Raw genomic sequence first — 25754 nt, forward strand, 5'->3', positions numbered from 1 at the left:
AGTGTCCATAGAAGAAAGGGGATATCAAAGAGCCGTGTCATCTGTTTGGTTTGAAAAAGAAGGTAAACTTTTATTTAAAGACAGAATTAGGGAGAGAAAAGTAATGGTTTGCTTAGAAAGATGACAATTTACATAGGGAAAACAGCACGTTTTATCAGGACAACAGAACAGCCTTCTTAGGCTGTCAGGAAAGCCGACCACAAACATGCCAAAAAAAGTTGAATTTGTGTGTGTGTGTGTGTGTGTGTTTTTAAAAGAATTCTGTAAAACAACATAAGACAAATACATAGTCCAAAGCAGTATATTTTCTGTTTTGGGGAATTCAAGAGGACCTTTGTGCAAGTTCCTGGGATTGAAGTAATCTGTTTGTACTATTCTCAAACACAGAAGAAATCTCAAATCTCAGCCAGAAGGAGTAGCGGTAAGGGAAGCACTTTGTGGGTGTATTAACAAAGGCATAGAGAGGTAGAGATAGGACAGGGCATGCAGAAATGCACTGAAGACATTTAAACATGCACGCAGTGGAGGAGGGCTAAGGTCGAGATGCCTGAGCTCCTGGGTGCAGTCTGATGAGAATATTTGCCATGGTAATTTGCTGCTGTATTTTCATACTTGACACCAACCAACTGTACAAGAGAAATTACTCAACTGCTATTGATCGATAGAGGGCCAACAGGTTAGAGTTTTCCAATAATTGTCAAGACAATGCCCTAAATAGTAACTCTTTCAAAGTTTCAGTGAGATTTTAAACACTCAGACTGAAAAATCTTTGTCTTCATAGAGACTTGGGAAAAACAGGTAAGGCAAGTACTGACAATTCTATTAGTTTATTATTTAATTGACATTTTTCCACACTGCAGACAAGGGCTTGGAAATTATCCTTTAAACAACAAAATATCTTATGAAGAATCAACAATATTTTTGACTTCTTCCTCCTTGAACTAGGTTTCAACAACATCAAATTAGATATAAAGTATATTAGTAATATTTAATGCTTATGAAATAAAGTCATTCCCTCTGACGGGTAAGATTTCTTCTGTTGACAATTTTTCTTTCAGATACAATTAGGCAGGTAGGAAATTATCAAAAATACTTGCCATTAGAAAAATTATCTTAATTCTTATTAACCCCTGACCTCATATAAATTGGTAGGCTCAAGAGGCATGCATTTCACCAGTGTTGGCTTTGACTGAGGGTACCGGCCAGTTACAATATCTATTTAAAATGCTCAAACAGTCTGCAAAAGTACATTCTACAAAATATTATTGTTTCAAGATTGGAGGTCACATTTAACACACCGTACATGATTCTTCTGTACATTTACAGAGGTTTAAAGCACACAAAATTGTGCAGATAACATACTGAAGTCTAAACTTTTACATAGACTCAGTTGCATCTGTAGCAACGAAATACAATAAATTCTGAACAAATAACAACCAATAATCAGCCAAATTACTATGTACACATTAGGCAGAAAGCAGTTAAACATTGCCTAATAGAATGTCACTTAAATTATTTTTTCTATAAAACACTCCTACTCTCCTACCCCACCCCCACACTTCTTTAAATTCATTTTCCATAAAAAACATTAAACTGATGCTGTGATAATATACATAAGTGCTCCCAAACGTCAGCTTTGTCACAGGGCAAGAAGCAACACAGCAACTCAGAGTGACTTAATGCAACAATTTGCTGGTCTTGATTTTATAAATCAGCTACTGGATGGTGTTAACTGTGAAACCATGCTCAGACTTTTATGTCATGGGATGAAGGAAGAGGAGCAGAGTATTAACTAATAGCTCCTTAACATTTGCCACTAAGTTAAATATTGACTTTTCCTAAAATAAAAAAAATGTATATATCTAGAGAGTAAAGACCGTAGGATAATATTGAAAACAAACAACAACAAATCTCCTTCCTTTATCCAAAGAGAATATTGTCACAGTCTACTTATATGATTATTTAAACAAAACCGACTCTCCTGTTGAATAAACAGTTTACAAATTCATTAATAATGGAAATGGAAGAAATAATTAAAAAAACAAAACAACTATAACTACTGTGTGCAGATGTGGTGGAAAAACCAGAGACCTGAAATATGGCAAAATCAGTGCTTCATAAACAGTCAATGGATTTTTCTAAAAATACTTTTTGCTAATGGCAAAGTTCAACACCTCAGAAAAGCTCTGAATTAAGATCTTAGAATAAGTTTCCAAGCTGTACACATAGTTTCAAATACACTACCGTTGTTGTTTGTAAGGCCGCATTGAAGTTTAGCGTAACAGTCATAAGCCATGTGTTTGAACATCTTATGAGAGGAGACCGGCAAAGAAACAAGTTTTTGCCTTGTTCACCCTACTACCTGTGAAGAGGTATCATTGCTTTCCAAATAGCTCCTTTAAAAATTTCCTTAAAGGTATGACCAGAAAAAAGTTCCGATTTGCTTAACTGAATCATCTGGAAAAATATTTAGACTTTATAAAGTGACAATGTAGCACTTTCAATTCTCTGAGAGTGCTCTCTTGTTAATCTATAACTACCCTCTCTAATTGGTATGTTATAGTCCAATAAATAAATATACCAAGAGATGCACACTGTCTGCTGTAGCTCTGCTACATGCAAAGTTGAGTGAGCTGCAGAATAATGCCATCAACTTTCGAACAAGTATCAATCTTAAAAAGCCAGTGAGTTCTGTGTGCTGTTAACAGAACTAGGGAACTGAAACGCCCTGCAGACCCCCTAACAGCTCGAGTTGACGGTTGTCCAAGAGAAAGGGAGTGTATCTAGGGTGGAGCGTGAAGAACGAGACAGCGCCAAGGAGGTGGGGTTATCTTGTATGCCTACTTGTCTAAAACTGTCTTCGAGGGAAGAGCTCAGCGTTCACCAGGGCGCACATTCATGTGGCAGGAGAACAATGAATGAGAGGCCAGTCCTCTTTCCCACTTGTCTGGCATGATCTGCTGGCAAGGATGGCGTAGGTGTTTGCCAGGTGGCTCCAGGACAAGGTCTTTTTAGGGGAATACAACAAGGCTTCAGTCAGTGCTTTTCATAAAGTGCTTTGAGATCCTTCAGGAATGGGGGCTGGAAGAATATTATTACTAACTGGCTTCAACTTTCAAACCACATGGAACCATTTTCTCCAGTGCAGTTATTGCTTTGAACATTAGTGAATGTTCTTAAAATGGAATAGTTCTTATCTTAAATAATCACTTCTTAAAATACCCACTCCCCAGAGTGGACGTTTTTGATGACTGTCTCCCAGGTACCTTCACCAAGAAAAATGCTGTGATAACCTTGTAAATGATCACTGAGCCTAGGTATTGATGAATTGCATTTTCCAGGCTATCTTCTTTTATGAATAGATAGCAAGAGTGAAACCAAAGATGTCGAGCCCAACATACACTGTGTGGGCCTGGTTGAGGCGACAGGCTCCCGCTTCTCCTAAGACATGCGTAAGGTAATGGATGATGATGACGGCTACACTCAAAGCAATATGTGAGCTCCCTGCAGCCTGGGAATCTGTTTCATACTTGATAACTTTGTTTTCTGTGGGACTTAGAAGAGAGTCCCAGGGAAGACTTTGACCAGTGATTTTTGAGGGTTTCATAAAGGTGAAAATTAAGCATGGGAGAAACACTGTGGAAAAGAAGATCTGAATCAGGAAAGTTTCCTCCAGAGGCTCCCTGGTTGGACTTAAAAAGAAGAAAAGACAAAAGTCTATCACATCCGAAACAAACAAAACAAAATAAAGCTGATAAGACAAAGCAAAAGAAACAAACAAAATATCCTTAAACTTTGTAAAGACTCTAAAATAAGAAGACTGGACAGCTGAATAAAGGACTATGATTTGGAGAACACAATTATTTCTCACAAGAAGGTATTAATTGAAACTAGGCTCACAAGGAGTTGTAAAGTGGAGGTGGAGGTGGAGGGAAGCTCCATGAACAAACAGTGGATTATCGAGGATATAATGTCTACTTTTCTAATAGGAATATTGCTAGGAAAATGCATTTTCAAGTTGATTGAGTATGCCCGCTGAAATCTAACATTCATTTATTTACTTCACCGGCATGCTTCTCTTTTCCTCATAGAAAGTGAAAAAAAATCCCCCATGTCCATAATATAAATTAGTGAGTTTGAATTTAATGCCATTTTACTTAATGAGTCATTATTTGGCCTAATATATCAAAATGTGCTGACTGAATGAGGGGGTCAGAGGGATAGGTCAGAAATTGAGTGGAGACAATTCTGCGTTATTTTGTTTTTAAACTGGAGTCATATGGTAAGCAATTTTAAATGCATTTCTCCTGATTAGGTTTTAACTTAATTATAATTAATTAATTTGCTTAGCGGAGAAGGCAATGGCACCCCACTCCAGTACTCTTGCCTGGAAAATCACGTGGATGGAGGAGCCTGGTGGGCTTCAGTCCATGGGGTTGCTGAGGGTCGGACCCGACTGAGCAACTTTACTTTCACTTTTCACTTTTATGCATTGGAGACGGAAATGGCAACCCACTCCAGTGTTCTTGCCTGGAGAATCCCAGGGACAGCGGAGCCTGGTGGGCTGCCGTCTATGGGGTTGCACAGAGTCGAACACGACTGACGTGACTTAGCAGCAATTTGCTTAGATATCTATTGTATGAAATTTGCATTTTCTAGCAACAAGGAGCTCTGTGATATTGGAAATTTGTTAGATAAAGGTGGAGAAAAAGAGTTGAATTTGGAATTAGAAGTAGATAAATGATCTGTAAACTAATTAAGTAGAATACAGATAATCCAAAGCTGATTAGGTATTTACCAATTACCAATGGGACAGTCTGCCCTAAAGGAAATAGTTCTGGGTTCTGATCCTAACTCTAAGACAAAACTAGCTCTGTGACCTTGAATAAGTCACTTAATCTCTCCGGGCCTTAACTGTCTCATCTGTAAATGCCAGAACTTAGACTAATTTTATGGTTTATTCTAGTTCTAGAATAGAATTCAATCGGAACAGAATAAAATTGCATTTTAAAATCCTTTCAGGCTTGGGAAAGGAGTTGCAGTGATTCTGATCAAGATTCTTTGGGTGTGGGGAGTGGTTCATTGAGTATAAAATCTCTTAAAACAAAGACTGAGCTCTGGGCTTTAGTTTTCTAATGACCATAGGCCACAGGCCAAATCTGTACCTATACACCAGGATAATTACTTATGTTTAAATCAAATGTTTTAAAAATGGAAGGGATCAGAATAACATTGTGAACAGGTGACCTGGTATGAATTCCCATGAGAAGGAATGGCAGAACTGTGGGGACAGGGGTAGGACCGTAAAGAGCAATATTTAACCAAAGTGCCTGTGAAGCAGAGAAGGACTGTTTAGAGAATCAGTGAACTGAATGGATCTTGGCTCCAGGAAAGGAGAGAAAACTCATGCCTATTTTGAATGCACAATGTAACTGCTCTTTGATTTGGGTTTCTCCTTTGTGAGAAAGGCAGGTGGGAGTCCTTGAGACCAAAGCAAGGTTTTTGGGTGTCTTTGGGCATAGCCATGGAACCACTGACAAGGCCTTTTAAGATTTTTCCTGAGGCCAATGGGGCAGCTGATCTAGGAGCAAAACTGAGGACTGAAAAAGGGAACGCAGAGTGTCTGAAACGCTGGACAGTCTTTCCGATGACCTGTGTGGGGGTGAGGAGATGTGCCTGAGTCACTGAGAAAATTCCATCCTGCCTGGCCACGTCTGAAGGGCACTTTCTTGTCTTTCTATCACCTAAGAACCTGCAACAGATCCATTATCATTCTCAGAGTCACAGCCCCCATGGCTTTGCTTATTTTAGGACTGGAAAGGAAATACATTTTTGCACATGTCTCCATCTCCCTCCCCTTGTCTTGTCTCCAATCCAGACTTCCACTTAACTCGGCCATCTCCTTGCACCCAGGAATAATTCATGGCCCATTTTCATGCTTGAATGGGATCTGAGTGGACAGAATGGCCTGCTTCCTGGCCTATTTTATCTTTGCAAGAGAGAGCTAGAAGAGATGCCTCCTCTACTTTCATTTCTGGAGGTTTCCACACAGCACTAAATTGAAGAAAAGGCCTACCCAAGGCCTAATAATCAGATCAGTGCTGATGGACAGATTGGATTTGATGAGCTGCTGAGAAACACTCACTTCGGAACAACTTGGTTTATCTGACAGGGAACCCAGGACAAGGCCACTGACCCTATTCCCTAGAGACACAACTTGGGCTTCTTTCCTCGAACTCTTCTAAAGGTTTGGAATGGGGGGGGGGAGGGCGGGAAACAATGCTAATCTTATTTTCATCTGTAAAACTCCTTCCTATCAATCACAAATGCTTGAAAGAGACTTAACTCAGGAGTCAGACTACAGAGCCAGCTGCAGAGCTGAGGGTGGCTCTTGGGTTGTCCTACTTCAGCCAAGCCCTTCGTGGATCACAGCCTTGTCATGGTGAAGGGGCTTTCATAATCAATGAAGCTATGAGCTGGGCCATACTGTGCAGTGCCACCCAAGACAGATGGGTCATAGTCAAGAGTTCTGACAACCTGTGGTCCGCTGGAGGAGTGGCAACCCATTCCACTATTCTTGCTGAGACACCCCCCATGAACAGCACTAAAAGGCAAAAAGATATGGCACGGGAAGATAAGCCCCCCCAAAGCAGGCAGCCAATATGCAACTGGGGAGGAGCAGAGGGCAATTACTAATAGCTCCAGAAAAAATGAAGTGGCTGGGGCAAAGCAGAAATGATGCTCAGTTGTGAATGTGTCTGGTTGTGAAGGTAAAGTCCAATGCTATGAAGAACAATAAGGCATAGGAACCAGGAATGTTTGGGGCCATGAATAAATTGGACACAGTCAAGCACGAGATCACAAGAGTGAACACTGGCATCTTAGGAAGCAGTCAACTAAAATGGAGAGGAATAGGAGAATTTAATTCAGATGACCATCATATCTACTACTGTGGGTAAGAACCCCTTAGGAAAAAATGGAGTAGCCTTCCTAGTCAACAAGTCTGAAATCCAGTGTTTGGGTGCAGCCGTAAAAATGACAGAATGATCTCAGTAAATTTCCAAGGCAAACCATGTAACATCATAGTAATCCAAGTTTATGTCTCAACCACTGATGCCAAAGAAGCTGAAGTTGACTGATTCTATGAAGACCTACAACACCATCCAGAAATAACACCAGAAAAGATGTCCTTTTCATCATAGTGGACTGGAATGCAAAAGTAGGAAATCAAGATTCCTGGAATAACAGGCAAGTTTGGCCTTGGAATACAAAATGAAGCAGGGCAAAGGCTAACAGAGTTTGGTCAAGAGAACATGGTTTGTTTGTTCAGAGCAAACAGCTGTTTCTAGCAACCCAAGGGATGACTCTACATGGACATCAATAAGATAGACAAAACTGAAATCAGATAGATTATGGTCTTTGCATCCAAAGATTGAGAAGCTGTATATAGTTAGCAAACACAAGTCCTGGAGCTGACTGTGGTTCAGATCACAAGTGCCTTATTGCAAAATTCAGGCTTAACTTGAAGAAAGTAGGGAAGATCGCTAGACCATTCAGGTGTGTGTGTTAGCTGCCCAGTCGTGTCTGACTCTGTGTAACTCCATGAACTGTAGCCTGCCATGTTCCCCTGTCCATGGGATTCTCCAGGCAAGAATACTGGAGTGGGTTGCCATGCCAGACAACCAATTCCAGACCCAGGGGTTGAGCCTGGGTGTCCTGAATTGGTAGATTTTTACCATCTGAGCCACCGAAGACCATTCATGTATGACCTAAATCAAATCCCTTATACAGTGGAGGTGATGAATAGATTCAAGGGATTAGATCTGGCAGACAGAGTGCCTGAAGAACTGTAGATGGAGGTTTTTAACATTGTACAGGAGTGAGTGACCAGAATCATCCCCCAAAAAGAAATGCAGGAAGGTAAAGTGGCTTTCTGAGGAGGCTTTACAAACAGCAGAAGAAAGAAGAGAAATAAAAGGCAAGGGAGAAAGGGAAAGATATACCCAACTGAATGCAGAGTTCCAGAGAATAGTAAGAAAAGATAAGGAGGCATTCTTAAGAGAGCGATGCAAATAAATAGAGGAAAACAACAGAATGAGAAAGACTAGAGATCTCTTCAAGAAAACTGGAGACATCAAGGAACATTTCACGCAAAGATGGGCAAAATAAAGGACAGAAATGGGAAGGACCTAACAGAAACAGAAGAGATTAAGAAGAGGTGACAAGAATACATAAAAATATACAGAAAAGGTCTTAATGACCCAGAGAACCACAATGCTGTGGTTACTCACCTAGAGCCAGACATCCTGGAGTGTCAAATTAAGTAGGCCTTTGGAAGCATTACTACAAACAAAACTAGTGGAGCTGATGAACTATTTAAAATCCTAATCTAGCTGAACTTAAAATTCTAAAAGATGATGCTGTTAAAGGGCTGCACTCAATATGCCAGCAAATTTGGAAAACTGAGCAGTGGTCACAGGACTGGAAAAGGTCAGTTTTCATTCTAATCCCAAAGGACAATGACAAAGAACATTCAAACGACTGTACAATTGGGCTCATTTCACATGCTAGCAAGGTAATGCTCAAAATCTTTCAAGCTAGGCTTCAGCAGTATGTGAACCGGGAACTTCCAGATATACAAGCTGGATTTAGAAAAGGCAGAGGAACCAGAGATCAAATTGCCAACATCTGTTGGATCACAGAAAAAGCAATGGAGTTCCAGAAAAATATCTAATTCTGCTTTATTGACTATGCTAAAGCCTTTGGCTATGCAGATCACGGTAAGTTGTGGAAAATTCTTAAAGAGATAGGAATATCAGATCACATTACCTGTTTCCTCAGAAACCTGTATGCAGGTCAAGAAGCAACAGAACCAGACATGGAACAACTGTTGAGTTCAAATTCGTGAAAGGCGTACAAGGTTGTATATTTTCACCCTGCTTATCTAACGCCTATGCAGAGTATATTATGGGAAATGCCAGGCTGGGTGAATCACAAGCTGGAATCAGGATTGCCAAGAGAAGTATCAATAACCTCAGATATGCAGATGATACTACTCTAAAAGCAGAAAATGAAGAGTCTCTTGGTCAAGGTGAAAGATGAGATTGAAAAAGCTGGCTTGAGACTCAACATTTAAAAAACTAAGATCATGGCATCTGGTCCTATCACTTCATGACAAATACAAGGGTAAAAAGTTGACGCACTAACAGATTTTATTTTCTTGGGCTCTAAAATCACTGTGGATGGTGACTGCAGCCATGAAATTAAAAGATGCTTGCTCCTTTGAAGGAAATCTACGACAAACCCAGATAGGGTATTAAAAAGCAGAGTGATCTCTTTACAGAAAAAGGTCCATATAGTCAAAGGTATGGTTTTTCTGGTAGTCATGTACAGATATGAGAGTTGGAACATAAAGAAGGCAGAGCTCTGAAGAATAGATGCTTTCAAATTGAAAGGCTGGACAAGACTCTTGAGAGTCCTTTGGACATCAAGGAGATCCAAACAGTCAATCCTAAAGTAAATCAACCCTGAATATTCAGTGGAAGGACTGATGCTGAAGTTGAAGCTCCAATACTTTGGTCACCTGGTGCGAAAAGTGGACTCACTGGAAAAGACCCTGGTGCTGGCAAAGACTGAAGGCAAAAGGAAAAGACGGCAGCAGAGGATGAGATGGTTAGATAGGATTGCCAACTCAATGGACATGACTTTGAACAAACTCCAGGAGAAGGTAGAGGTCAGAGGAGCATGGCCTGCTGCAGTCCATGGCATCACAAAAAGCTGGACACGCCTCAGAAACTGAACAACAAACCTCCGCCACAGGTGCGCCATCAGGATGGTATGCTTGCACTCTTGTGTCCAGGACTCCATGTTGACACCAAAACTCTTTTATGTCCTTTATAGGCTGAACTGGGTATAAGACTGGCCACTCTTGCCTCCACTCCAACTCTAAAAAAGAGGACCTTGAACCTCTAACCTTTGGATTTTTAACCTGGAAAGCAGTTCAAATTGGGTGAAAACATGGGTGGAGGCGGACTGGAGTACGGAGATGGAAAATGCAGGGACTCGCAGTGAAAAGAGGACAGCCAACTGTAGACCTCCCTAAAGCATGCTGCTGAGTATCTCTGACACAGGGGAGGTGGTAGGGTCCTCTGGGCTCAACTCTGGGCCCGCAGCGCTGGGCAGGCCCGAGTGGCCTACGATGGCAGGACTCAAGGCGGCCCAGGGTTTGGTGTCCACCAGGGCTGCAGGGTAGGCCTCCACGTAGATGCGGTGCACCGCAGGCCTAGGGTCCTGGAGGCTGCTTTTCCGCTCCTCCGGGAGGCTGGCAGCATGGGCCAGAGGCAGGCCCCGTGGCCCCTCGGGGGCAGGTCCTAGTCGCTCGGCCTCCTCAGGCTCCTGGGCCAGGCCGCAGGCCCTGGACAGGTGCTGTGTGTACACGCCCTCTGACAGCGACAGCGACTGCGTTTCGCCGTGCATGCGCAGCCAGCGGTGATGGCGGCTGAAGCCGCCATAGTGCGGCTGCTTGGCCGACTTCCGTTTTCCCAGGAAGCCCAGCGGCGGCCGTGCTCCTGGTGCCATCTTGGCGTGGTTCTTGGGCGGGAGGCTTGTGAGGGTCAGGTTGTGCAGGAGCTCGGCGCATGAGTGGTCGGTGTCCTGGCCTGGCCCCGAAGGAGCCTTCATATCGTGCACCTGCAGGACGTCGGGGGCACTGCCACTCAGTCCGTTTCGGGACTGCTGGGCAATGTCGTGCGATGACAGGTAGACCAGGTCCAGGTCTCGGGGGCTCAGGGCGTCACTGGAGTCATAGTCGCTGTCGGTGGGCAGGAAGACTTCTGAGCAGCCTTCTTCATCAGAGCAAGGCTGTGAATCTGCAAAGCCAGAGACTGTGCTTAGAAAAAAAGAGAAACTCCTAGCCAGGGCTCAAGTACGGTCCTATGTTTGAGGCCACACCCCCGTGCCTAGAAGGGCCTACGCTTTGTTTAGTGGTCTCTGCTCATTTCTTGATATTTTAGTAAGTTTTGAGCAAGGGGTCCCACATTGTCGTTCTGTGTAGGACTCTATAAGTTATGTAGTAGGTCCCGTTCTTAGCTAAAAACAGAAGGAGGGAGAGGGAGTCTGACTGGACCAACCAGCCTTGCAGCAGCAGAGGGCAACATGCCCTCCCTTGCTCACACCTAATTTTATTATTCACTTTTCCCTGGACTTGTGGAGAGAGGGTGAAACCGGAAATAAAGCTGGATGTCATTTATTCGTTCCCTAACCTTATTTCAGAGGTGATTTTTACAGTTGATAAAATAGCAGAAACTTAAAAGGGGGAAAGAAGAGGAGGTCCTATGGTGGCAGAAATGAGGGAAAGGTGGATTCAAACCCTGGTTGTCCTCCAGATTGCTCTGTGATCTTGGAAGAGTTACTTAACCTCGTTGAGCTTCAGTTTTCTTATCTGCAAAATGGGGGTGATAATAGAACTTCTTACTTAAAGTGACTGTAAAAGAGTCGTTTATACATATAAATAGTTAACCTTGTTGTCAGTGTTTAAAAAGAAAAAAAATTAAGGCCAAAGGAGAAAATAAAACAGAAGTAAAATCAGAGGCGAAAATCAGCCTCAAAGGGAATGCTATCCTGATCATAAGTGAACCAGAAGTTTAGTTCTGTAAATACAGTATTTGTAATTTAATGCAATACAAAATGATTATATTTTTTCCCCAACCAGGTTGTACATTTCTGTAGGACAAAAACTATCTTAAAATTCTTTGAATTTTCCACAGAATTCAGCCCATATTGGGTACTTGGTAAATAAATATAAGCTAATTTTGAAAACATTCAAGTCCTTTTAAAAAGAACAAGAAATCGCTCCTTTTCAAATCTGAGCCAGTCCCATTCAAAAATCCCCATAGGATTATTTATTTATTTGGGTGCACTGGGTTTTAGATGTGGCAGGAGGGAACTTTACTTGTGGCACGCAAGATCTAGTTCCCTGACCAGGGATCTCACTCGGGCCTGCGCCGAGTCTTAGCCACTAGACCGCCAGGGAAATCCCTTCCATGGGATTTTTAAATGGAATTTAGTAAATTGATTTTTAAATTTATCAGGAAAATAAAATTTGTGAAAATAACTAAGGTTTTTTTAAGGTCCAATAGGGAAGAGCCTGATTTATGAGGTGTCAAAGCATATAGAATTTTGGTAATTAAAACTTCTAATAGAAATTGATGTATAATGGACAGATGGACCTGTAAAACAGAAATATAAAGTTCAGGAACTGTCTTAATTCAGTGTGATGATTGAACGTATGGTAAAATAACACTTCAAACTAGGGGAGTGAATAGAGTTTTCAGTATATAGTGTTGGTACAAGTGGTTATCCTTTAGTAAAATAATTTGAGAATGTCCTCTGTCATCTCACATATAAAAGTAAATTCCATGTAGTTTAAATATAGCAAGCAAACTCTACAAGTATTAGAAAACAGTATGTTTGTAATTTTGGGTAGGAAGGTCTTTCTAAGCAAGATAAAACCCCAGAAGTCAGAAAAGAAGTAACTGATAATTTGAATATATGAACGCTTAATACTTTGAAATGATCACATAAACAAAGTAAAGGTAAGGGATAGATTGAAAGAAAATAGTGATAATATGTATAAGAAAAGATTAATTTTACAGACTACATAAAGATTTCCTGTAAATTAGAAGACAATCCAGATGGGCAGAAGATAACCAACACTTCAAAGAATATTTAATACAAGTGGCCAATAAGCATAATAAAGCTATTCAACCTAGGTAGACTATAATTACTAATTAGGTAGTAATTTGGGAAATGCAGTTGAAGTAAAAACAGGGCATTTTTTTTTTTTTTTTTGCCCATCAGATTTGCTGAAAATAAATAGAATGATCAACTCCTGTGTTGAGAAGAATGATAATCTCTTGTGTTGGTGATGTGTAGGAAGTCAGGGACCCTCATATAATGGTGGTGGGACTATAAGCTGGTCTGGCTCTTTGGATAGCAGCTTTGTAGAATAGATTAAAAATGTGCATATCATTTGTCCCAGCAAGTCCTTTTTTTAGATATCTATGTTTGAGAAATTGTCACTATGTGTACATGGAAGCATTTACAAATTGTTTACTGTAACATGATTTATAATAGTGAAAAACTAGAAATAACCTTGTGGCTGAGACTCCTGTGAAAGGAAGACTTAGAGACACAGAAGCATTAAGAAAAGAAAAATAGTTTAAGAAAAGAAAAATACTTTACTTGGCAAAGTTCTGCAAGGGAGTCCAAATTCAGTACTGGCTTGCTGATTAAAAAATACAACAGGTATTTGAAATGAAAACCCACAGGGTTATAAGGTTATAGTTAGTCTGTTCATGGTGGAAAATCAGACATGATTATCAGAAGACTATTGCAAGCTTCAGGGGAAAAAAAATGTTTTGTTAATGGAGTGAGTAATTTACACAAATGGGATTAAGGTTTCTTCTATTTTAGGGACTAGAACCAGATGTAATATATATTTTTTGGTTGTTTGTTTATTTCAGGGTCAGGGAGTGAAGTGTTTCTTTTCCTTTTTTTCCTGGCTGTAGAAGATGACATTCCTTACTCATTGGCAGGACAAGATTTCAGTTTTGTTCGCTTGCTGCTGGCTGCTACCCAATATCCATTATCCTTTTTTAGTTACAAAATCTTAAATTTTGTTTGAGACAGCAGTGCATTCATGTAAAAGACCACTTTTTTTTTTTCAGCTTCCTTTGCAGCTAGGCATGGTCATATAACTAAATTCTGGCGAGTGAGATAGAACTGAAAGTATGGTACGAAGCTTTTGGAAGGCTGCATTCAAGGAGCTGGCTTAGCTGGGAGATGGACCATTTTGTTTTTTCTTCCAATTGCCTGTAACAAGATGTGTTGGCTGGGCTCATGAGGCAACCTTGGAAAAGGAAGCCATGTTCTAAGATGGTGGAGCTGAAAAATGGAGCATGGTGTCTGAAGACCATAGCGTCTACGAACTGTCCCTGATTTGTCTTATCTCTGGGCTTCTTTCACATAAGAAAGAAATAAAGTATCTTGTGTTAATGACACCCTTATTTGGGTTTTCTGTAACACAGATTCAGACTTAATCCTAACTGATGCAAATCTAAATGTTTTTTATTAGGGGAATGGTTTAAAAATTTGGGCACATCCCTACTATGGATCCAGCTACAGAGAATGAGATCAACTCATATGTTGTTCTTTAACTAATGTTTATCAAAAAGGACTCCCTTTATTTATTTATTTTGGTTCCACTCATCTATTCAAGGATTCTCTCAAACAAAGCCTTTTTTAGAAAGTATCTCTCAACTGTCCCAGAAAGGATGGCTCATTTCTGCACTTCTGAAATATTTTTTGCTTCTATTATCTTTTGGCACTTAGCTTGTATAGACTTGTATTGTTAGTTATCGTTTTAATGCAAATATAACATTCTGGTTTCCTGGTTGGACCAGAGCCCCCTTCCGGCAAAGATACTTAATTCATCCATTTGTTCAACAATGAAGATTTTGTTTTGCTTGAGCTCCTTCTCTAACAGAAACACCATGTTTAGTGGCTGACTGAATGTAAAATTAATAAGAAATGATCTGTTTCAGGGATTTTACTGTTTTAATGGAAGTGGGGTATATGCATCTATAAGACTGTGGAAGAACATACCTTTTATAAAAGAAGTTTAGCAAGTAAGATGCAGGTTTATAGAATAGATCATATTTTATTGGGACAGGATTGATAAAACACTATTGTGTTTATTTTTTCTCTCCATTCATTCATCTGTTTCTATGTATATTAATTTATTTATTCATCTACTTTCAAAAAATTATTTGAGGCAGCTTTTAATAATAAATATACAAATGTTGAGGAAAGGATTAGAAAACAGAGTGAAAGGAAACAGTATAAGTAGTCCTGATGATGGGAATAAGAGTGGAATTTGGGGAAAATGGGGCTACAAAAGTAAGATGCCAGCATTTTCACTCTAGGAATTTATCCTAGAAAAATTAAGGTTTATTTTCATGCAGGAACCTGTATATGAATGCTCATATAACAATTTTATTGGTATTAACCCCAAACTGGAAACTACCCAAATATCTTTCAATGGATGTGTGATTAAACAAATTGTGATACACCCATTCAATGAAATGCTACTCATAAATACAAATAAAGAATTCTATTTATGTAAAATTCATGAAATAATTATAGAGATGAAGAACAGATTAGTAGTAGCCAGGGTAGGGGCGGGAGTGGGGTGTGGTGTGTAAGGTATAAAGGGGTAACAGGAAGTTTTGTGGATTTGGTACAATTAACTATGGTGGTGATTACCCAAGACTATACATATGACAGATTGCACAGGGCTATGCAATCGAGTCTACATGCTTATGTGCATACACACACTACACACACACACACACTCGAATGAATATAACTGGTGAAATTTAGATGAACAGTAGATTGTACCAGGTTCTTGGTTTTGATATTGTACAAGAACTGTGTAAGATGTGAACACTGGAGAGAGCCTGGGGAAGGAGAACATGGAAATTCCTGTACATTTCTCTGCAACCTGATGTTCTTACAATTATTTTAAATACATGGTTAAAAGAGGTTATTTTTTTTTAAAAGACAGGATAGAGCCAGAGGAGAACAGTGAATGCCTAGATAAGGAGTTTGTACCTAATTTTGTAGCCAATGGGTAATTTATCAGAAACATTTAAAGAAATAATTAGCAAGATGAGAGCTGAAATTTATAATAATTATGTTGCAGGTAGGATGTAAGATGAACTGAATCAAGAGGAAAGAACAGGGAGGCCAGCTGGGATGCTGTTGTCCAAGATATGTTTTTTCCTTTAAATATCGACCCTTTTTAGGTTGTGGGGTTGAGCAACACTGGTGATTATGAGGACGAAAATAGAACTCCAGCAAAGTCATTCATTTGAAGATGTTTACCGAGCACATATTTTATGATAGACGGACATGGTCTATGCTTTCAAGAAGTTCATAGAAGGTGGAGTAGACAATACGTAAGTCAGAATATACCTAAGATTAATTTCAGAGAGTGTAAAGTTCTGTGAATAAAATGAAACTGGATTTCAGCTAGAGAGTGACTTGGGAGGGAGGTTCTTTAAATAAGGTAGCCAGGGGAGGAATCTCTGGAGTCTAGATGAGACTTCAATGATCAGAAGGAACCAGCTTTATCAAAATTTTAGGGAATAGTGTTCTAGGCAACTTGGAGAAGCAAGTGTGAAGGCCCTGAAATGACAAATATGTTTCTAGCCTTGGGGCCTGGAAGATAGGAATAGCATCAAACCAGAGGAGTTTAACTGCAAGAGGGTCGGGCAGTGGAAGACACGGTAAATTTCATTTGGGACAGATTGAACTTAAGCGGTTGGCCAAACCATCCTGGAGGGCTGGAATGGGAACATGGTGGGTAGCACAGTTGAGGGAAGGTGTTTGTGGGCAGAGAAGACACTGTTGGAAAGGGAACGACTGAAGATGTGAGCAATAAGTTGATGGAAGTAGCAAGGAGAATCAGTTGGGAGCGCCGGTGCTGTCATCGATCTTTAGTGAAAAAACGTAAGGACTCCTGGCTAGGGAAGAAGGCAGACACAGCTTTTCAAGTTAAGAGAACTGGATAAAGGCTTGGGCTGAATGCTTTTCTTAAAACAATTTTTAGACAGTCCTTTTCCCTATCTTTTAAAATTTATTTATTAAATGATTAATTAATTTTAATTGGAGGCTAATTACTTTACGATATTGTAGTGGTTTTTGCCAGACATCGACATGAATCAGCCACAGGTGCGCATGTGGAAACAGAAAACAGTCTCAGAACTCTTGGCTGTTTTTGATGATGGTAGTGGTAGGTGCCATAGGGCCTTGATGAAGAGAGATTAATTGAAGATTTGACACTGGGCTGGAAATAAGATCCATGCAATTAACTGGTAATTGACTTTAGTCAAACTTCCTTCTCTATTTGATCACTGACGTCTATTCAGCTATCCATATATACTATTCATTTGTATCCACAATAATAATAATAGTGCTTGATGTTTACTTAGTGCTCACTGTGAGCCAGCCATCATGCTCAGTGTTCTAGGAGCTTTATCTTATTTAATTCTTACACCAGTTCCCATTCGGACATAAGGATACTGAAGCCTAGGCTTATTAAAATTTCCAGCTCATATAAGCTGATAAGTGGCAGAATAGGAACCTATATGCAGATTTGTGTCACACCAAAGACCAAAGACTCAGAGGTTAAAATGTCTGCCTGCAATGCGGGAGACCCAGTTTTGATCCCTGGGTCGGGAAGATCCCCTGGAGAAGGAAATGGCAACCCACTCCAGTACTCTTGCCTGGAGAATCCCGTGGACAGAGGAGCCTGGTGAGCTACAGTCCACGGGGTCGCAAAGAGTCGGACAGGACTGAGCAACTTCACTTTTTTCTTTCTTTCAAAGACCTGCTCTACTGCTATTCCCATGGCTTTCTGTGGAAGCTTCCTGCGGGCTGGGACCTAGTTCATGTGATCCACTTGGTGTGATGCCCACACAGTTATGTTAAGCTTTTAGTGAGAGAAATATGTTAGGTTTGTATTAGTTTCCTGTGGCTGCTGTGACAAATGACCACACACCGTGTGGCTGAAAACAACAGGAATGTATTCTCTCACAGCTTTGGAAGCTGTGAGAGTCTGAAGCCATGGGAGTCAGCTGGGTGGCACTCCCTCTGGAGGCTCTAGGGGAAAATATAATGTCTTGCCTCTTACTGGCAATGGCACCCCACTCCAGTACTCTTGCCTGGAAAATCCCATGGATGGAGGAGCCTGGAAGGCTGCAGTCCATGGGATCGCTGAGAGTCGGACACGACTAAGCGACTTCACTTTGACTTTTCACTTTCCTGCATTGGAGAAGGAAATGGCAACCCACTCCAGAGTTCTTGCCTGGAGAATCCCAGGGACGGGGGAGCCTGGTGGGCTGCCATCTATGGGGTCGCACAGAGTCAGACATGACTGAAGCGACTTAGCACCAGCAGCAGCTGCTGGTGGCTGTGTATACCTTGGGCTGCATCGCTCCAGTCTCTGCCTCTGCCTTCACATGGACCCTCTTCTGTGTTTTTTAAGGACATTCGTAATTGGATTTAGGGCCCACCTGGATAATTCAGGATGATCTCATCTCAAGGTTCTGAAATACCTCTGTGAAGACTCTTTTTCCAAATAAGGTCACAGGTTCTGAGAGTTAGGACACAAACATGTCTTTTGGTTGGCCACCGTTTAACCCACTAGGTGTCTGATAGTAAAAATGTCTAGAAGCAAGTGCTAAGGGGGTTGTACCGCTAAACTCTTTCCAGCCTGTAGTCAGGTCAAATGCTCTACAAGAACAGTTTGCACTTTGACACCACAGCATACAGATAGTGACTAGTGAGTATATGAAGGTATGCTTTAAGGGCTGACATTCTGATATTTTGATTGAGAATCACATTTTAAGACTCAGTCTTAGGAAGAGCTGGTGCTGATGTCCCCAGGTTGAGTTAGTTGCTCAGTTCTCTTGGCTCATAAAGCATTTTATTTATATCTCTGTTACTGCATTTATCAAGATTTATTATAAATTATTCTTTTATATTTTTATCTCTCTCATTAAGTGTAAACTCCAGAGGGCATGCACCGTGTCTTATTCAGCTCTGCTTAGTAAATGTTGGAGAAGCCAGTCAGTGAAGGAAAGGACTAAGGAAGGAGTTAAGCTAAGGGACATACATCCTCTATATTTCCCAGATCTGAATGTGGACATATGAACAGACCATGAGGAGTAGAGTGTGAATTCATCATCATTGTATTATTAGCCTCTTGTGCTATATCTGATACGTACAAGAGTCTCAGTAGAGAATGCTGCATGGAATTGAAACTGAAACAAATATTGAAATCTGAAAGCTTAAAGAGTGAGATTTGATTGCTTCCTAAAAACAATACTGAAAGCAGTCTGAAAAGATCTAATTTAATCTGCCACAGAAATAGTCTGAAAACAATCATCTACATCATTTAACTTCATTTTGTGTTTTTCATTTTGCTTCATATTTGGTGACTCTTAACTTGAGTCAGCAGAGTTGTAGTAGAAAGAACAATTATCTGAAAATTAGGCTGAAGTCCTGCCTTGCTCCTTACTGTGTATATGATGTTGAACAAATCACTTAGCCCCTCCCAACTTAGCCCCTTTATCTGTAGCATATAGGTAATCATGTTACCTATCTTCTATAGGTGCTATAAGGATTAAATTAGTTTGTTAAATATAGTTTAAGAGCCTTACAAACAGAAGGTGTTAATATTGAAATCTTTTTCACTTTTAAATAGAGAATAGCTAGAAAACGTATTAAGAGGTGACTCATTAATAATACAAACCAGTAATAAAGAAACTTCAAGATTTTGCTGTGAGAATTGCATTGATAATAAAGAACAATAATGTCTTGAATGGTGTCTTGTATTAGTCCAGTACTGTATTTCTCATCCTAGATTTAGCAAAGAATTTGTAAATTATGTAAATTTTTACTATAACTCCCAAGAGCAAGGGAGATAGGAGATAAATCAAGAGAAAGAGCAAGTTATAACTGTGCTAACCCAGGAAAGAGATGAAAAAGGGCTTAAGTATGAAGTGGTAAATATTATATTGTAAGTTCATGGACCTTTGGAAACCCTGCTCTAGTGGGAATCTAAATATTTGACTTCCATGGTGGTTGTCTTATTTATTATAGGACTTAGTGGAACCTATTGCTTAGAGTGGGATACCCCTCCCAGAACAAGCTGGGAAAATCTCCAGGATGCCAGCCAGGGCACCGAGGAGAGTTTCCAGGGATTTTAGGCCACTGCCACTCCCTCCCTTCCTGGAAAAGAATGCAAAGTGCAGCTTCCATCCCCAGATCCAGGCCATATGCTCCATTAAGCATCGTAGGCGCCTTGCCCGGTTGTTATTTTAATAAAGCTGGTTGTGCTCCTCAATTTCCCTTAGAGGGCCCACTGGGCAGACCAGCACTGGTAGAGCCTCGAGTTTCCCCTCTGCTTGACCCACGAGCTGTCTGATGGAAGTTCTGCCCATAGTATTAGTGCTGGCTCAGGAAGCCTGGCTTTCTTGCCATTGTAATGGGTATTGCAACTCCTGGCCTCTGCGGACCAGGCAACAACAGCAGAGTAGAGTTGATGTGGATTTTGAGGGTGTTATGGGGAGATGACACTGCAGGAAGGAATACCTGATTTAAAGCTATTGCTTTTCTCTTAGAGGCAAGGGACATGGCAGGACAGAAAGAAAGGAAAAAGAAGTAGTATTTGCCCTAAGAATCTATATGCACATTTTTAATATATCACTGTTCAAACTGGTACTTTCTGTGTGTGTGCTTCACTGAATTTATTTCCACTGTATTTGGGTGGAATTTAGATAATTTAGAAACAAAGAATTTTAATAAATCATCAAGCCTTGAGTAGAAGCTCACGGGTTTGTTCACCTTCTAATTTCCCATCTTCAGATTCCTGTTATTTATTTATTTATGTATTTTTTTGGGCTGTTTAGTTTACGCCACAGTGTTCTTAATCTTAACTTCATCTGGGGGAAATCTTACTGGGAAGATTTACATTTGGAAGATCAGGATAATCTTCACATGCATCTGAAGGAAACAACGCCTCCCCTCCCCTTTGTTGCCTCACCCATGCATCACTAGGAGAAATAGCAGTATCGGAAAAAAAAAAAAATTGCTGCTGTCTGTGACCACTATACCCACAGAAAAGGAGTGGGAGAGAAAATACCTAGCCATGGACCAGGCATTCCACCCCCTGCCTTGTGCTGCCTTTGCTAGGAGCCAACTTTCCCCCTTGGGTCTTTGGGAGATGCTTAATTTTAATTGACTCAGAGGAGTTGTACTTTGTGTCTGAAAACCACACAGAAATGGGAAGTAAAAGTTCCACTGCCCTCCCACCCTGCCCGTCCAACCACATGCACATATACACACACAAACAAATCCAAGGTACTCAACAGCCTTCAAGCGGAATCTTGGGCTGGTACCAGAGTCTAGGCTTGTGACAGGCTTTGCATTTCCAGCAGACTTCTCAGAAATTAGGTGACCCCTGCTCACACTGAATGAAACTGTGTTGTAAACTTTGACCTATGAGCAACCCGGAGGGGATGTACCTCTAAATTGGATTTTCCCCTTTTCATTAATGGTTTCCAAGCAATTAAAAATAGTCACCCTAGTGGAGAGGACAGAGTATGCAGGTGCAGATTCTGTTGCTCTGAAACGCTTCTGCTTTTGTGCAGGGATGCTAAATGTTTCTCCCCGTTCCCATCAGTTTCCCGGTCCCCGGGTTCCATTTTTCACTTACTGCCCTCCACATCTTTGTGTTTCACAGCCCATGGAATCTTGGCTTCAGAGAAATAAATGGACCCAAGAGAGAGTTATATTTTAAGAAACAGAATGATGATCGCTCACATTTTAAGTTAATAATAAAATCCAAGTGTAATTGGCCAGATCTTCCCAGCAGGGAGTGTGTGTAACCCGTCATCTGGGCAACGTGAGAATTTGGCACTTACGTGGCACAGGAGAGAGGCCACCCGCATACAGCCAGGGGGGACCTACTTAGGAGCCTGTGGCTAAGAGAAGATTAAACACTGAGAAAGTTCTGTGAGCAGAGAGGACAGACAACGGCTGTGAAGGTGGGAGTACAACTGAAGAGCTGTTTGTAGAGTTATGTGAATTGGGGAACAACAGAGGGTATATGTGTCCTGCCTTGTAAACATGCCCTTTCAAGCTCACACCTCCCCAGCTACAAGATTCTGAAAAGTGTATCCTTACTGGCCCCATGTTTTTAACCTCCGGGTTACTCCCTGATCGATTTCTATGTGGTTTCTGTCTCCTTTCCTTCTCAAACTGCTGTCATCAAGGTTACTGACGACTTTCTTGTTGAAAAGACGAAACAAAACAACAGAAGCTGTTCAGTTTTATTTAACCTTGTCTACCATCATTTGACATGTTTTAATTTTTGTGACACTGCTCTCTTTTTTGTCTTCTTCCTCTTGTCTTCACTTCTCAGTTTAAGAAGTTTTGCTGCTCTGTTCCACAGACATCTTTCCTTCTCCTCTCTTACTCTACCTACTCTCTCTAGGGAATATCAAGCATATTCATGGGGAATATAAAACATTTTCATAGGGAATATCAAGCATTCATATGTCAACCATTATTAAATCTATATTATTAGTTCATTTATCTTTTCTGAACTTCACACCCCATGCATCCTATTTGCTTTTGAATGTTTCTTTTTGCATGGAATGCCCTAAAACTCACCTAAATTCACCATACCCATTTGCTCAAACTTTTTCTCCTCCTGTCCATCTGTTTTTGGTAAATGACATCATAATTTCCTGATGCCAGAAAACTTGCTATCTTCTTTGTTAATAGCTTTCTGATTGATCTCCCTGTTTCCAACATTGGTCTCTTCAAGCAACAGACAGATTTGATTCTAAAGAATAATTCAATCCTTGCTTAAATCCTTGCAATACATCCATCCTTGCTTAAAAGCTTTCAATGGCTTTCCATCACAAACAGAATAAAATTCCAGCTTCCTTCCACGCCCGGCCTGATCTGCTCCTTGCCTTTCTCTGTACCCCTTCTCTCACCACCAGCCCCTTTGTTCAATCTACTCCAAAGACTTCCGCCATCTTTTCACCCCTCGCTCACCTCAGGGCCTTTTGCTGTTTTGTTGCTTGGGATATTCCGACTCCAGATCTTTGCATAACTGGATCCTTTTCTTTTTTTTTTTGGCTGGTTCAAATGTAACTTTCACAGACAGGTCTCTGCTGTTTATCCTAGTGAATTCAGCACCCTTCCTAGCCACCTTAATTGCTGTTTTGTATTATACTTTGGAATTTTCACTATCTGAAATCATCTTGTTTCTATTTTCATTGTCATCCTAGAATGCCAGCTCTATGGGAGCACACACTATATCCTTTTTACCTTTAAGAGTGCCTGGAACAGAATGGGTGACCAATAAATGCTTTTTAATTGAAAAAAAGAAAAAAAGGATACTATCCTTAGATCCTGAGTTCAGCCAGACTGCTTACAGTTCCCTGAACTACAACACACCTGCACCTTCTGCCTCCTCTGCTTATATGCTTTCTTCTTTTTCAGTTCAAATTCTGCTTATCCTTCAGTACTTGACTTTATCACCTCCTCCAGGAAGCTGTCTTTGATTTTATGAGTTCCTGGTTAACACTCCCATTAGATTCTGTAACACCCTCTGCGTATCCTTATTATACCAGTAGCACATATGCAGTTAGTTAGTATGAAGTTGTTTGTAATGTGTCTGTCTCCCCCATTAATTCGCTTTTGGTAAGGATAGTGTTTTATTTGTATCCTGAGCTTACTGGGAATCTATAAAAACCTACCTAATTATTTTGTTGAATTATTTGTTAAGTGATAGAACCCTTTGGTAATATAAATAAGTGTCTCTCAAGTTCTTACACTTGCCAAGTTTTGGTTTTTAGACACTGAAGTTTTTTAGAATGTACATAAACTTCCTTATAGAAAAGGTTCATAACCCCGCTAAAGTTTTCTGAAATAAAAATAACATTAAATACTATATTACAATTTATTTTCTATTATGTTCTGTGAACCTCTGACATAGATTCTTATTCACAAGTAACTTTTCAAGGTGTATATAGTATTATTCTCATTTTACATACAAAGAGGCAGACTCAGATGTAGTAATCTGTTCAGGCTCATATAGCTAGCAAAGCAAAGCTGGAATTTGAATCCAGGTCTTTGATTTCTAAGGCTCTTTCTGCTACACCATGCTGCCCCCTATGGGACAAGTTCACATTTTAGAACTGTTTATTAAAAATATCAATTATTATCATTGTAGAACATATAAAATTGGCTCCTATAAGATATAGAATAAAGATGCCTTGAATACCATTTTTAATTGATTAGAAAAATGGCATTTGTTTCAACATGTTCTAGGCAAGAACATTCATTATATTGCCTTTGACTAGTATGTTTTCTCTCTGTTTATAAGTATAAAAGGGTTTTGCAGAAGTTTGTGTTAACTATGATTTTCAGTTAGTATTTACCACATAAAGTCGAATTTAATTCCTAAGAGTGGAGGAGGCTTGCTAGGCATCTCCTGCAGCTTGTCAGTAACGTTGTCTCCAGATTGTTGTATCCATGATAAGACCAAAGGATTCTAGTTTACCCACGGTTTCTTGCTTTCCCGTCTTCACCCCGGGACACTGGTGCCATGCTGGTGGGAAGTTTGCCTGGACCTCCTACCCAGGCTAGGACCTCCTTCCTGCCTCATTCCTGTTAGTCCCTATTTTACTGGAGACTGGGCCTGTTTTCTTTACTCCCTGGTTTTGGTCAAATTCCTTTTGTATATGGGAAGCTTGAATTAGAACTGGCATGAATCTTCCCCACTCCTAACTGGATATGATCTCGGGTCATTGCCCGAGCTTCCTACCCTCCCCTGTTCTGATTTTTTTCTTCTCTGCTTCTAGACTCTTACTGCTGAGCAATGTTTTCTGCTGCTTGCTGAGTCTAATGACTCAGCACAAACCTCATCAGTGGAGATTAGGACCAAGCACCCGGTGACCGAAACACAGAATTTTGGATCTTATTGCTTACCACTCACTGCCTTTCTTCTGTGCATCTCTGGGGATGGGGATGGTGATGGAAGGCAGTCTATATGTGATGATGTAGAATTGATCTTCTTTAGGTTCTGCTCATCTGAAGTGTCTATCAGCTTAGTGATGGATAAGCCAGAAACAGGTTGCTTGTATCTTGCATAATGTAGAGCATCCATGATCCACCTCATTTCACGCCAAACTTCGTCTATTTGCTTTGGAATAAAATGGTAAAATACACCGAATTAGCTTCCCAGGTGATGCTAGCGGTAAAGAACCTGCCTGCCAATGCAGGAGACAGCAAGAGATGCGGAATCGATCCTTGGGTCAGGAAGATCCCTTGGAGTAGGGCATGGCAACCCACTCCAGTAATCTTGCCTGGAGAATCTCCATGGACAGGGTGGTCTGGCAGGCTACAGCCCGTGCAGTCGCAAGGAGTTGGACATGACTGAAGCAACCTAGCATACATGCATGCATTGAATTAGTGAACAGCTTTAAAAAGGCGTTAAGTTTCCCTGAGGGTCCAACATGATACATTTTCTACAGTATCTGGTTTTGAGCGTGGGTAAAATATTTTCAACATAGATTTACTAAACCAGAAAATACCTCGTTTTTATAACCTTTTGTGTCTTGCATGTTTTTTACCCAAGAGGCTATTTCATTTAAGGCAAATAGTGAAAGACTTGGCTTCCAGCTGGGCTCTGCAACTTATTGGTTCTAGAACAAACTTTGGCAAATCACTTGACCCCTTTGAGCTTTAGTTGCCTTATTTGTGAAATGTGGACAAAATATTTCTTTTATACGCCACAGGACTGCTGTGATGATTGGGTGAAATGATAAATTTGAAGGTGCTTTGTAAAACTGCAGGGTACATTTCTCACACATGTAAACTGCTATTAATTCTCAGCATGTAATGAAATATTCCTCATTAGGATTTATGGGGAAGGCATATGATAAAGTCCGAATTTCAGAACAGGTGGAGAAAGAAATGTAGTTGTAGTCCTGTGTGAACTAGTAAAGCATTACTGGAATAAACAGCTTTGCATCTAGTTTCACGGGGTGCCTTGAGCAAGCCATTGACTTCTGACCCATTTACCTCGCTGTGAAAAGAAGAAGCTG

General features: G+C 40.6%; 1 protein-coding gene across 7 annotated transcripts in view; it reads right to left on the reverse strand.

The window, feature by feature from the left end:
* Positions 1–68: 68 nt before the first annotated feature.
* Positions 69–25754, reverse strand: part of ANKFN1 (ankyrin repeat and fibronectin type III domain containing 1) — a 444226-nt gene continuing 418540 nt past the window's right edge. For all 7 annotated transcript variants that reach the window (XM_070357280.1, XM_070357278.1, XM_070357282.1 and 4 more), the window contains 2 exons: positions 24637–24850; positions 69–10868 (listed from right to left, as the gene is read on the reverse strand). In XM_070357280.1, coding sequence (XP_070213381.1) covers positions 10099–10868; positions 24637–24850 — 984 coding nt within the window. In that variant the 3' untranslated portion in view covers positions 69–10098. The remainder of the gene's footprint in view (positions 10869–24636; positions 24851–25754) is intronic.

This window comes from Bos mutus, chromosome 19, assembly GCF_027580195.1.
Source record: "Bos mutus isolate GX-2022 chromosome 19, NWIPB_WYAK_1.1, whole genome shotgun sequence".
Classification (NCBI taxonomy): domain Eukaryota; kingdom Metazoa; phylum Chordata; class Mammalia; order Artiodactyla; family Bovidae; genus Bos; species Bos mutus.